At 39.8% G+C, this 14,976-nt stretch overlaps 1 protein-coding gene across 1 annotated transcript in view; it reads right to left on the bottom strand.

Moving 5' to 3' along the window:
* Positions 1–9,818: 9,818 nt before the first annotated feature.
* pappaa (pregnancy-associated plasma protein A, pappalysin 1a) overlaps positions 9,819–14,976 on the bottom strand; it is a 72,210-nt gene continuing 67,052 nt past the window's right edge. The window contains exon 22 of the mRNA XM_028418181.1: positions 9,819–13,750. Within this exon, the coding sequence (XP_028273982.1) occupies positions 13,646–13,750 (105 nt within the window). The 3' untranslated portion in view covers positions 9,819–13,645. The remainder of the gene's footprint in view (positions 13,751–14,976) is intronic.

The following is a 14,976-nucleotide window of genomic DNA, read 5'->3' as shown; positions in this document are numbered from 1 at the left end:
CACTGGACATTGATTCAAAGCTACCGAAAAAAAAAACATATTTTTGTGTGGCCTACTTTTATTATATGACAGAAGATTATACAAAAAAAAATCCTTGGAGAAACGTTGGACATATTTCTCAACTGCAAAATGCCAGTGATTGCACATATCAATGAGAACCTGCAGTGTGGAACATGTAAAATATTATTCAGCCAAAAGAAAAGTGGTTGGCTTAAATACTTTGAATGTAATATTGTAGTTCCTTTTTGGTGCTTTGATGCTTACCTGGAACACTAAAAATGAGAGAAAAAAAAAAGAAAAACTAATAGTATAACTTATTTGCCTTTACTACTTTCTTTTGAAAGGAAAAACACAAACATGTTAAAGCCATTTGAGAATCACATACTTGTTTTACAGTTCACATTAATTAAACAAAATAAGCTTCAGGAATTTAAAATCAGTAAGTGATGTAGTTAGTCTTACATGACATAGTTTCAGTTTAAAAAAACAAGGCTTTTTGTGTGATAGCCAGACTGATAAATAGGCTAAAACAGCCTGGGGAAATTATGCAAAGACAACTAAGTTGCTTTCAAACATTATGTGAAATCATAAACTTCTTATTTAGCTTTAATTTTAGCTTTGAAATTCAGTAATTATTTTGTTATCTGGCTTTTTAGTACTACAGTACCCAAAAATCATTTTTAAGACCAGAAATGGACGTCAACACAGATTCTTTATCTACCCAGGCCAAAAAGAAAACACTACCAAAATGAATTTTGGTAATACTAAAAAAGTAATTAGATTTTATTGCTAGAAATGAATTATTCCTGTAAGTCAATGTGCTTGTAATAATAAATAAGTTCTAGAACTGCATTAAGAGAAGCAATATACTGTATTTTCTGGACTATAAGTCGCACTTTTTTTTCCTTTGGCTGGGTATGCGACTTATACTCAGGTGTGAGTTATATATTAAAATATACAATTAGTTAGCCTTGGGTCCTGACGTCCCATTACAAATATAATGGTAGCTGTTCTGTCCCTCTCCTGATGGTTCTCTTCCACCTCCAGCTTGTCCACACTTTGCATTCCGAGCATAGGTGATGCGCATGTTCATCAAAAACGTGTGGTTGCAGCTGAGCCTCAGACCTCACCTGGCAACAAGGAATTTTTCTGATTGGTCGATAGGTCGCTAATTCCAGACAGCTATAGGGCACAGTATGCCTTTTAGTTATTTATAGGAGTTTCTATGCGATGAAGCTGATTATTTCTCCGTGTGAGGACTTGTTGAAATGCGTGTGTCTCACTCTCAATGTCCTGCAGCCATACCACTTAAGTTAAGAGGAATTCAAGAGGCAACGTTATGCTAAAAACGCAGTGATTTACACTGGCCCACTGGTTCAACTAATAGTCCGGTGCGACTTATGTTTTTCCTTCTTCATTACGCATTTTTTGGCTGGTGCGACTTATAGTCTGGAAAATACGGTACCAAAAATGGAATTCGACACAATTAAAAAAATCAAAAATGAAAATGCTGCCTGGCTTTAAAAAAGTTCTTCGCTCACAGCAGAATATGACATTTGCTTGTCATTGACGATATGACAAGCAGGATAAGGCCAATAATTCTGAGCAGCCAGGCAGTCAAACAACAATGAACACGATGTACTGTACACTGAGTTGTGCGGAATCGGTGATTGTAGGATCGTCCGTGGTCCTTTTAATCCTTTTTTTTTTCAGTCCAATTACATATCTTCAAAGCCATGGATATTGTTTTAATGAAGACAAACAATGCCTTTTTCCAATATGTTCATCCATGTTACATAAATTGTGATAATAAATTATTATATTGTAAATTTTAAATTGTAAAAAAATATCTGTATTATTATTATGTGGCTTTGATTGTCTTTTTCTGAAGAATGTGAAATATTAAAAATGTATATAAAATCTTTACTCTTTCCCTCACTTTGTGTGCAAAGTGGCAAAGATTGTTTCTGAAACTGTTTGCCACATCTGCAGATAAAATGTTTTCCTTGTGTATTACATGATTATTACTTATCCACCTGGTAGTTATTTCCCCAGTGTACTGATTTAATTAAAATTACCTTACTTTAGAAGCACATACCTTTCACTTTACATCAATTTCTTCCTGCTAAGGCAGTCCAACAGAGCCAAAAAGAACCACAGTCTACAGCTGAATGTGACTCAAATATGTCTTTTCAACACAATAACACTCACTGCCTTTGTGCATCTTAATTTCCACAGCATGCGAGTTAACAGCCCATAGGATACTTTGGTATTCGATACTCCCACACTTCCTCATTTCACCAGACTGCTCATCTTGTGGTGTGTTTACGTCATATCAGAAGAAACCAAAGAACGGGATGTTGTTGCTCAAACTTGAAAGTGTTAACACATGTGAGAACACCCACATCCAAAACCAATAGTATTCAAGATGTGAAAATCAATGAACTACAGAACTATCCACTTTTAAGTGAAATAGAATAAAAAAAACTAGAATATGTTATTCTGTAAATTTAAGCTTTTGCGTTTTTGGGTTGACCATTTTGTATTAAATGTAGCAAAACTAGCTGACACCTTTGATCTCCAGAGCAGAACAACGTTCACTATGGCCCAACATGAGGAGTACCTGCTAGAAAAACTGGAACATGCTTGCATCCATCAGTCCAAACAGGATCCACCTGAGGCGGCAGATTCGTGTTCAACAAGGAGGATCCCAGTGTAAGCTTGGTGAAATGAGTCATCATCATCATCAGCCTATTAAAAAAAAACACATTGTTATTAAATAACTATTGATAATGTTAGAACATACAAGATGGAATTTTGTCAAATCATCAGTTAGACACAAGATACTTTATCAAAAAGAGAAATGACTGAATAATGGCAAAAATGTAAAGACACTGAGAGGATGCTTACGATGTTTGTAGAAATCTGCAGGGTTGTCACCAAACAGATGAGGAGATGAAGTCCACCACATGCAGGTGTCAACTGGCTTATTTGTTTTGAAGGAAGTATCTCCTTAAGATGAGCACATGAGCACTGTTGATTGATTCCTTCATAGAACTCCTTCTTGCCCCCAATCCTGCCGAATTCCATGTACACCTGCAAAGTACAAGTAAGAACGGGATCAAGAAATTTATTAAAGACTGATTGATCAGCAAAAATACATCAGCTTTGTATCCTTACTGAACATACGTGGCCTTCTGTGCTCTACCATCTGGTTTAAGGCAGATTTGGACTCCACCACCTCTTCTTCTCTGAAGTAAATGTCAGGTCCATCTTTTGTTTCTGCAAACAACTAAACAAAATAAATAAATCACATAACTGACAACGAAAGGCAGTTTTGCCCCATGAAGTTTAGAAAAGCAGACCTAAAGTGGAACTAAATGTGCACAAATGATCTTTGGGGCATGGTTCTCCCATAACTCCCATGACAACCTGGAGCTGAATGCCCAGAAGACAGTGGAGATGACTGTAGACTTTCGGAAAGTGCCAGCTCCTCACCCTGACAGACACCCCCATCTCCACAGTGGACTCTTTCCGCTTCCTGGGTACCACCATCACCCAGGACCTCAAGTGGGAGCTCACCATCAGCTCCCTCATCAAAAAGGCCCAGCAGAGGATGTACTTCCTGCGGCAGCTGAGGAAACTCGAGGTGCCAGCCAGAATGATGGTTCAGTTCTACACGGCCATCATTGAGTCCATCCTCACCTCCTCCATCACGGCCAGGGACAAGCACAGACTGCTGAGAAGGTGATAGGCTGCAGCCTGCCATCTTTCCAAGACCTGTACGTCTCCAGGACTCTGAGGCATGCAGGTCGGATCACAGCTGACCCTTCTCACCCTGGAAATGGACTCTTTGAGCCACTCCCTTCAGGCAGGAGGTTACGGTCCATTCGGACCAGAACCTCACGCCACAAGAACAGCTTCTTCCCCTCTGCTGTTGGACTGTTAAACTGTAATTAATGCACTGCTCTGCACTGTCACTTCACAAGGTCACTTTAGTATAGTCACTGCATATTGATGACTATTTGCACTGTTTACTCCATCTTGCACTACTTGTACACTAGTACCACCTCACCGACCCATGTGGTACCCGTTTTGTGGTAACCAATTATTATACTGTTCCATTCGTTCATATGAGTTGTGAAAATGCGACATTAAAAGTAACAATAGCAAAGATTCAGTGTTTGTGCTAGCCTTTATGACCACATTTGCACATCTACTGTGTTCCAATGTGCCTGCGATATTTCAAACTGTCCGGTGATGAGCTGTGAAGATGCGACATTAAAAGTAACAATAGCAAAGATATACAGACATTTTTAATGAGCCTATTATGCCTGGGTATGTAGGAGTATATAGAATGGTAACAGTCACCATATGGTATGTGTGAATGGCTGTCTGGAGTTGGTGACAAATCACCCTGACTTGCCTTTCTTTCTTTCTTTTATTGCTCATCATGCAAAACCGGTATGGTCTTATCTAAATCTGTTGAATCAGTGCTGTTTATACACCTACCTATATACCTGGAGAGGCTCTTGCGCTTCTCCACTTTCATCACGCCCACAATAAATTCCGACCAATCACAGCATGGTTGCCGCACAGCCTTGAAAGACAAAGTTCGGCCCGGACCCTGTGCACAAGAGTGCGGATCAGCGGGAGCGGTCAGAGACAAAAAATGACGTCATTTTGTGGGCGTAACGTCTGCACAGGGGAAAAAGTTCTTTGTCTCGCGGAGTATGGATCCAGCTTCAGCCTTACTTTAGTTTATTTACCTTAATTTTATCTTAGTTTTATTATTTCATGTTAATTATTATATGTTCTTTGTATGCACCAATCACTAAGGCAAATTCCTAGTAATGTGAATCCCCTTCACTTACATGGCAATAAACACGATTCTGATTCTGATGTTTTAATCTGTAATGTTTTAACCATTGACAGTAAAAAATATCGACAAAACTTCCGTGACGTCACCCGTTAGTGTCTGGAGAGCTGTTTGAGGCTCGGTGGGAGGCTCTGGGACATTCCAACCACTACTATATTGGCAGTGGAGCGCAAGTGGAGCTGAGCCAGGCAGGCAATCGCGGAAGCACTTGCAATGTGGTACAGCAACCGCCTGTCACTCAAAGCGGTAACACCCATAATTATGCCTAATCTTAAGTCAGAATATAATTCAAAAGAGCGAGTTTTACCAAAATCACCCCAGCACAGTTGCAACTAAAACGGAACTTATCACTTGAGACCAGAACAGTTTTTTGAGCCCGGCTGTACACATGTTTATTTCATCAGTCTGTAGGGATTGACTCGCTTTTGCAGCCAGCCCCCAGCGGCTGCTACTAGAACTGCAACTTTTCACACGTCCGCATTGGCTTTAAGTCTGAGGCCTCGGAGGTCACTGCTTGGTTTTAACCACTGACGGCAGGAACTATAGACAAAAATCACCAGTTTGTTTCTAAAGACCTGATTTGAGCCTCTGTGGGAGGCTCCAGGAAGCTCTGACATCGCCATATTGGCAGCGTCACAGTCCACCAAATCTCCAAGAGCAGGAAGTGGAGCTGAGGAGGGCGGGCAGTCGCAGAAGCAGGAAGCTCGCGTTGTGATACAGCAACTACCTGTCACTTAAAGCAGCCACGCCCATAATTATGCCTCATTTTTATGTCCTGAATAAAATTAAACGAGTGAGTTATAAAAAAAAAAAATCACCCCCTACAGTTGACACTAAAAGGGAATTCTTATCAACTAAGACCAGGATATTAACATGTTTATTTGTGCTGTGAAGTTGGCCATTTTAACATACTAGCAGTCTATGGGGATTGATTCGCTTTTACAGCCAGCCCCCCAGCGGCTGCAGCGTGAACAGCCACACAGGTTGCCACTTGGTTTTAACAAGTACAAAGTACAAAAATAATGCCTTAGGTACTATGTAACTAATACCAACAACCACACAAACAACACCATATGCACAGCCACATATTCACGTTATCAAATGTGACCTAACAGAAGCACCAACTTAAAGACTCACGTTCAATGCCATCTTTTGTTTTTAACTTCAAACGTAACTCCTCAAAAAATGAACCCAAACGCCCGAGACTGGCTTGACAGAAAGTTATCCTGAATGCTAACATTGTAGCTCAAAAGAGGCTTGAACTTGAATGCGACACCGAAGAAAAAAGCTAACGCTAAACTTTTAGCATGAACGCTACATGCTAACATGTTAATGCTGAGCTAATTCACTCGTTTAGGTAATGCGTTCTCACCCGACTGGACTTTTGAATAAATATCTTGTCGTAGAAGAAAGCTCTGGGAGTGCACACTCACCTGTCAATTGGTATTTACGTTCCAACAGATCCTCAGTCGCAAAGAAATCCTCAGTCCTAGCATACTTTCCCAGTAGCTTCAGCGCCACTACGACATGCGACAAACCAAACACTGACCCGGAAGAGAGGGGGGAGGGGTTACGTGGTGCGTAAGCAGACAAACTGATGTGGACGTCTTTGCAACGTGACGTGATTCCTTAACAGAAAAAAACAGGGTAACTGATGCAGGGAACTTTTAAATCTGTGAATTGAGATTGTTCAAGCAAAATTGTTACTTGAAGCTAAACAAAAATCTGAGATTATTCTCAGATTATTACCCCCCCCTTTCCGGGTCAGTTTTTTTCAGACAATGGTGCTAATACGCCGGCGTACAGTAGGCTACAGTGGATCACCACCACCCAAAATATTTGTACCTTGAATAAAGCTGTATTCAATGTATTGTTTTAAAAGGTTAAAATTAATCTGACATGTTTTGCTCAGCTGATGTGACTCATGTGCTCAGTCTAAATTGACATGGACCTCACTAGAAGCCCCCAGGGTGCAAGCCATCAAAGTGGTTGCACAATATCAGAGCAATAATTGGATCACAATTAATTAGCGTGATGGCAAAAGGAGGCACGGATGAAAATGGCTGTAAGCAACTGTAGCATGCAGAGTGCGATGCTGTTATTCCTCAGGCTTTACCCAATTTAGAACATGATGTAGCAAAGGCTAGAAAAGGAGAGAAATCAGTCACTGAGCTAACAGACAGCTATCCCCCATGAATTACTCTAATTTATATCATTAACTGAAGGTGGCTATGCCCCTCTGCATGCTGCTGGGAAGCATTTTCTTTTTCCACCTCCTACAACAAACTATTCCTTTAAGCTCAGATCTAGTTTCTTTCCAGTCATGCAACATTAACTGCACTTTAAAAATCAGTAGCTTGATGTTCATTCTCACAAATTAGGCCATTATAGGTCATTGATGTGCCAGGAACAGCACTCACATTTCCACACCAATGTGTCAATGAAGCCTTAAAGAATGAGTTCCTCTTTTAAACCCACCTCAGCACTATTTTTGAAAGGCCTCTCTATGAATCTCAGTGACTTCCAGACAAAAAATACCCATGGCCCTCCTTAAAAAACAGTCCAGGAGCTCATATGTGGTGGTTTTAACAATCCCCACCTTGTTTTGTCCAAGCTTATTTTAAAGAGATAACTTTAACTGTGTCCTAAAACACTGACTTTTAAAGGTAGGGTAGGAGATTTCATTCTGATGCACTTTTTGTTAAATTAGTGTAACTTCTCTTTACAATCCGATAGCGACCAATTAGTTCGGCAGTTTCTCATTAAAACGAAGAATATTAATCATCTGTGGAAGCTATAAAACGCTAAAAACATCAGACAATCCTACGGGTGGACCCTGCGCAGAGTATTGGCTGGTTGTCACTCTCTTCCTGCTCTGCGCACACCAGAGAGGTACGTGCATGATGGCCGAAGTCACAGACCGCTCGTCTTCAGGTAATGTGCGTCCATGTGATTGCGAGGCGTGGCTTCGGGGTGAGCTCCGAGAGAAAGGGGCGTGTGTTTACTTTCGAAATCTGGCTCACTACCTCCTCTCCTACCCTACCTTTAAAGCCACCCTCAAGTGGCCATTCGAGGTACTGCATGTCAGAATTATCTTATTAATTTTTTCACTAATTTCTCAAGGTTCTATAAAAACTCCATTGACCGTGACACTTAAAAAAACAGTCATACTCTAAAAGAAGTGACCACACATCTCCTGCTTATGCTCACTTTAACCAGTGTTTTATTTCTACACAATAAATGACAGCAAAATGAACATGATACTCTTCTTTATGACTCTTCCTTTATGAAAATATAGTACACATCAGACATGTTTTGCCATGTACCAGAGCACCAAAAAATATATATATATATATAATTGCAACTGTGAGAACAGAGAGGAACCTCGACTGAAACATAAAAAGTCCAATCTGTTGTATATGTGCCTGAAAAAGTGCATACTGTGTAAGAACCAAAGAGAGAGAGAGAGAGAGAGAGAGCGAGGAGGCCATCAGAGGGAAGGAGGGACTACTGAGTTCGATGGCTACCTTTACAGTGTTGGTGAAATTCTCTGCAAATGCAAAGGCATATGGATAAGACTCAACAACATACAGAATGAAGTGAAGAGAACTGAAAGCTGCTGGTTGGTGCCAGACGGGTTTGAAACAAACTCTTTGATTAGTATGACTCCTAGGACCCTTAAATGACCCATTATGATTTTTATTTATGTTGACAACAAATAAATAATTTATGACTCAATGGATAAATTCATGGTTTAGACAACTGACGACAGTGCTTGCACTAAGCCATTATGAACAAATAAATGCTGACAGCAAGTGGTGTGGTAAAGCATCACAGATTCTTTTTTTTTGGATTTTTATCTGACTTGCAGGTGATACTTTGACACAATGCACAACATTTCACGGTTCATTTTCTTTGTATAATAGTTATGATAAAAATCAATCCAAGAGATACTTCCAAACAGTTAGTACATGGTTTGCAAATACAATCATCATATAATATTATTTACATCTTAAAATATATTTGTTGAGCAATTGGGTACGAAACATCGCAGTAATACCACTAGATATCCACATAATATGCAAATACACTTTTTTTAATGTACTTCCCACTTAGAAAAAAGGATGATTCACCTTTTTTTTATTTATTGAAGGATTAGGAAACAGACATAAGAGGACCATTCTATAACCAGAGGCCTGTAAGAGGTACTTCATGTGTTACGACACACAAAGAAAATGTCTTACAACGAGATGGCACATCAGTATTTTTCTCCACAACGATCTGAGCGAAAACATTAGGGCTCCTTTCTCTACACTCCCTGTTACTTCTTAACGACTTAGACACAAGGTTTTTGCCATTAACCAAGTGTGAAATTCAAAACAAAGGAGTGACTGTTGGTGGAAAACATGGAGAGGTATCAAAGCCAAAAAAAAGACTGCTCTACACATGATATTATGTGATAAGCATAGGCTGCAGGGTGAGGAGAACTGTGTTCCTTTAGCCTAACTTCAAAAGGCTCCGTAAGCTGGGCAAACATCCTCTCTCATATTCACAGGGCCAGCTTGACCCCGGCCGCCCCGTGCAGGCATACCTGACAGTGACAGATGAGGCAGTGTGTCGAGACGTGGGGAGGTGGAGGTAGTAGAGGGAAGAGGGAGGAGTGGTGGGAGTCCCAAAAAAAAAAAAAAGGATGGCTGCCACCCCCAGGAGAAACTCTGACTCATTGGCCTCGGCTTGTTGCCAGTCAGGCTGGCCACCCCTGGCCCAGGGGCAGCCTCTCTGAGCACACATTTTCACACCTGGACAAATAGCTAGACAGGCCAGGAAAAGCAGCCCACCCATCCCTACCTCTCTCCCTGCCCACCTTCTACTTTTCCCCCACCATCCAAGAACACTCAACATGGGCTGCCTCCTGACCTCCACTCCTTTTTTCCCCCTACATTCTTGATCCCTTTCTTTGCCACTTGCCTATTTCCTCCTGCACTCAGTCGGCTGTGTATGTATATTTCTTGTGCCTTCCACTGGCTCTCAAAACATTATTGGTTATGTTATGGATTTACATAAGTGTAGAACTTCTTGTATGCATGGCCAATGTGTGCATAAAAATAAGAAAAAAGAAACATTAAGAAAAAAAGAAATAAAGAAATAAAACTACATTCTGGTTTTAAGGGAAAACAAAAAAAAATACACTGCACTCATTAACCTTTTATGAATCCTCACACAAGCAGTGTCTATCTATGCACAATGACCAATGAAAGAAGTTCTTGTGTGGTTGTGGGCCTGTGTATGTCCCATAGACTGTGACAACATGACAGTTTTGACTCACAACCTATATAATGTGTTGGTTTATAAGAACAATGTAAAAAATAACTTACATGGACATTAAATATAACTTAAAAAAGTATAACACTCTCAATAAATAGTTCTACTATTTACACCATTATTGTGAGACGCAAAAAAAAAGTCACTAAAATACCAAAAAATAATAAAAAACAATAGAAGCAGCAAACATTACAGGCATGAGGTACAGCAAGGGATCCTGTGATGACTACAGTAGAGAGGTGATGTTCTCATACAATGCACAATTGTACACTTTCTCCCATGAATATCTTGGTTGGCTATGGCTTATGTGTACCTTCTCCGATATATAAATATTTCTTTTTTTTTTTCAAGTTGACATGCAGTCACATTCTGTAGCCTAGAACAATCAGTTGTTTTGGTATCCAGACATTGACTGATGATGCAAGTAAGAGTTGAGGATGATATTACTACATTAGAAGCAACAACAGATTACTCAATTTATACACTGAAGGGAAGGATCCAATGACGCGTTTCAGATTCATCCGTTCGAACAGCTGGACTGGTTTTCCAGTGACCTCAGTGGCAGATGATGAACCACAGTACTGCATGGCATCGGTATTAGTGTAGTGTTTGCAGGTCCGTCTCTCCCCGCTGGTAACAGTTCTATGTGAAGCAGCAGTATTGGGAGTAATAACATTACATATAATTTGATAATATCAACATAATACAAGTCTTTGTTTTTTTTTAAACCAGGACTATATAGTTTTCATATAAAGTGTTAAATGCAATTGTTAAATGCAATCTTTGAAGATGATGTAGCCTTTAGAATGTCCTTACAAAGTTTCATAAAAGTTACAAAGTCTCTCAGGAGTCCCCTTTCTTTCAATGGGAGATTCTTCATTTTCTTACTTCAACATCTCTTTTGCCAAAACGTACACCTTCAACCTAAGATTAAGTATCACACAAACATCAAAGAAAAAAATAAAAGACAGGAAAATCTGCAGTCTAGCTTGACCTTAAATATGAGATATGAGTATATTTCTAGAAATGCATTCACGTGTACCAGATTGTTTTGGGATTTTTGGGCCTCTGTGAATGACAAATATGAAAACAAGACAATAACTCCCTACCTAATAATATCAAATGAAAGGCAGTTCAGACTAGAAGAGTATGACCATGAACATCCTCTGGGGGTCAGATATAAGTAAAAACAATAATGACAGGAAAGCTAATAGCCACATAGGGAGTCAAATGACCGAATATCATACAGTTTGTTCAGATCACCATTTTTGACGATAGCAGCTTCTAAACATTTGTTTTTTTGAAAGATATACTTTTTCTTCCTACATGACGACTAGAAAGTGCAGTAACTGAGGTCAATAATACAAACACTGATTAAATATGACATTTTCTAAAAATGAAATACATGATAACGAAAATTTCTCCTGTCCATCAAGAACATATAATTAATATTTACATTATATTTTTGATTTTTCTTCTTTATATTTGGTGGAAAATAATACCTTCTCACTTTCTTTGCATGTTCTAGTGTTGTCGTAGCTCACGTTGCTTCTTAAAAATGACATGAAACTGACTTTTACATTGACTCTTACAATGTTCATGTACTACTGTGGCAATGTTCTGGAACGCTATAGCAGCCTATAGAGCCATGACTCTGGTTGCAGCCAGACAGGAGCAGCAAACGTAGGATCAGTATGCCAAGTAGCCTTCATTATTAAAATGTGCATGAGAAAAATAGTGTGTGTGTGTGTCTGGAATGAAGAGTAACAAAATACAAAGCTATTGTAGCAGCCATCTCATCTAACAAAGTTAACTGGTGGGGACAGAACGCCCAAGTCCACAATACTGAAAAGTGCTGATCAGAAGTGCACTTTGTACTGTTACATAAATTACTTCATCTAGAGTCTTGGGGAGCTTTGATTAAATTATGACTGCAGATTCTGTGTTGACATATACATCCAAATGTCATTTTCATGTACAACATTGTTGCTTGCAGAGCTACAGCAGCCCAATACTACTGGGAGGAGAAAGATTTAGTGTATGTGCTTGTTTAAGCGTGTGCGTGTGTGTGTGTGTGTGTGTGTGAGAGAGAGAGGTGGACAGACAGAGTCACCTAAACTCCTTCTTGCAGACTATTACTCCTTTGTTTCTGTACTCTTGTGCAACTGTGCTGTGCAGTACCTCCTGACAAGCGTTGACTACATTCTGGACAGGACCAGGATGCTTTTACTTTCAGTTTAAACATGTTGAATGAGTGCTAGAGGTAACAATGTTCTTATCGAGCACCATATGGACTAAGGGAGGTGTTCAGACTGAAAGTAGAACCACCCCAACCCCAGAAGTGAGGTGTTATCGATGACATTCTTTAAGTCGTGATTCATGTAATTTTTCTTGGGCATTTGGGTGAAAGGGGGGAAACGACACATGAGGTTCTGGATTTTTCTAAAGTTCTTTAGTGCATTTCACATGTGATGATGTATTTAGTATTCATGTGATATGAAAGCATTACGCTCCAACATGCAAGAGTGATGCTACAAAGAGGTACCGTAAGCAGCAAGGAAGACAAAGATGTCTATTAAATATCATGGTGTGAAGATAAAAAGTAGCAAAAGCCATGCTAAAATGTTTTCATTATGCATTCAGGATTTTGCTCTACATCTGCTTCTTTTAGTGTATTTGTAATTTTTTTTTTTTTTGGATCGTGTTGAATCTGTGGCTTAAAATTGTCCCTATATGGCTGTCTTATTCCCCACCAAGCTAGAAATAACCTCTAAAGCCTCTGACGTCACTATGGAGAAACACACTTTACTGAAATTGACGTAAATACAGAATCACTGATCTGTTTGAAATCAGGAATGATTTGAGCACAAACTTCTATCCCCTCAAAAAAGGTGTTGGCTTCAGAATGTTATTTTTAACACTTCCTTCATTTTTGGAAAACGACACTATCCCCAGCTTGCACATTTTGATTAACTTTGGTTCAATCATATGATTGTAGAGCAAGGTCACTAAAATAGACACAGAAGCCAGCACAAAACTCAACGAAAGGCATGCTACCTTAGGCTTGGTTATGGTTAAGTTTTTTTTTTTATCCTATTCTTTCAAAAATGTCTGTTTCATATATTTTTTTCACTTGACTATAAGTTTGTTTTATGATGGTATTGCAGGGGTTACTTTCCTTTTAGCTGAGAAATGAAGTTTTCTGTGAAGTCTTATGAGTCCCATCGTCTTTTCTAGGTCTTTCCGTGGTGTGGACGAGCAGGAATTTCTGCTGTTCGGGGTTGCAGTATGGATGGAGAGGTATGCCTTTTAAGCAGCATGTGCAGGAAATTGGGAGGCCGAGAGGAGGATGAAGGAGGGGTCTGCCTCGGCCACCCTGGCTGTGTTGTTGTGTTGGAGAAAAAGGGTCCTGGGACATTGAGCAGAGGTCCCTGCTCTGCCTGGTCACCCCAGGGAATGGACATGTTCATCCTTTCTATTCTCTATGGCGTTAGGATCCCGACAGGAGCACTCATCCCGTATGTCGCAGGACATGGGGAATGGAATCACCTGGAGGAGGAGAGAAAGAAAATGTAATTAAAGACAGAAGTAATTACCTTCCCCACAAACTATTCTTACGAGGCAGCTGGATAGTTACGAAATTACAGAGAGTTCATCTTGCCAGGCTTCAAGCTATGTGGCCTGATCATGTGCAGAATGACTGCCAGCTACACAGTCTAAGAAGTGAGTGGTCATTCATAAATGTTCATGACAGTGCTCTTTATGACCATTTTTCCTTAGAGAAACTTCAATACACTTTTACAAAAATGCTAAATCCATGGCTAGCTTCTAATCCTTTAAAGCACCTAAGACCTTTTATACATGTGTATGGGTATTTAACCCAAAACCTAGCAAGACATAAAAGTCTACTCTGTTACGCCATTGGTAAATGAGGCATTCTTTGCAGGAGCAGATGTGGAGTTTTTACACATTCAGAAATAAATACATAAGTTACTTTTTCCCACATAGAGGAAGGAACATTTGAGAAGCTTGTCTTGAAGTCATTATGCAATTCCAAGAAAATAAGGGATACTTGCTAGCCAATGAACAGTAATAATTCTTCTGATAATAAATAAAAAAATATTAAATAAATTAAAAAATAAGACAAATCTATGTCACTTCACTTTTTGCCTTTAGATTTGCAACTTATCACATTCTCAAAATAATAATCACATCAACTGTTGTGCCAGATCCCCTCACAATCTGATGTCAAAGTGATATACAGGAGGTGGAAGCAGAACTGAATGATCAGTGGCCATTGCCCCTGGCTTTGACGTCACCAGATAACGCTGGCAGTGCGTCACCAGCACCAGCTGCTGTTGCCTTGGCTGCTCACCTCTTGGGGGTGGGGGGGGGGGCGCTGCTTCAGCTGTTTGGGTACACAAAATGTGTCCCCCTTCTCCAGGCCAAACAAGAAACACTTGTGGTCCAAGTCATGGAAGGCAGACAGCAGAGCAAGGACATTTTTTTCTTTGTTGCTAATATTATCAGTGTGGTTGGTGCCACATTTTTTTCTTATTAGGGTTAAGTGGTGCAGCCCGTACAATGAATTTCAGTATACATTGCAATTGTGACACCAGTGCAACCAAACAGACACTAGGTTGACAGCGAACCTTGTGCCAAAGACTGCTATTAATGCAATGCTGTTAGTGAAGGCTGTCTGGCTGAGTTGTTTCCAAAGACCGGTCATGGTGCTATTATCTGGATATGGAGTAGCTGCTGTGTAATTACAGAGA

The sequence above is a fragment of the Parambassis ranga genome, chromosome 12 (assembly GCF_900634625.1).
Source record: "Parambassis ranga chromosome 12, fParRan2.1, whole genome shotgun sequence".
NCBI classification, from domain to species: domain Eukaryota; kingdom Metazoa; phylum Chordata; class Actinopteri; family Ambassidae; genus Parambassis; species Parambassis ranga.
Note: the sequence above shows the minus strand (reverse complement) of the source record. Positions and strands in the feature narration are given on the sequence as shown.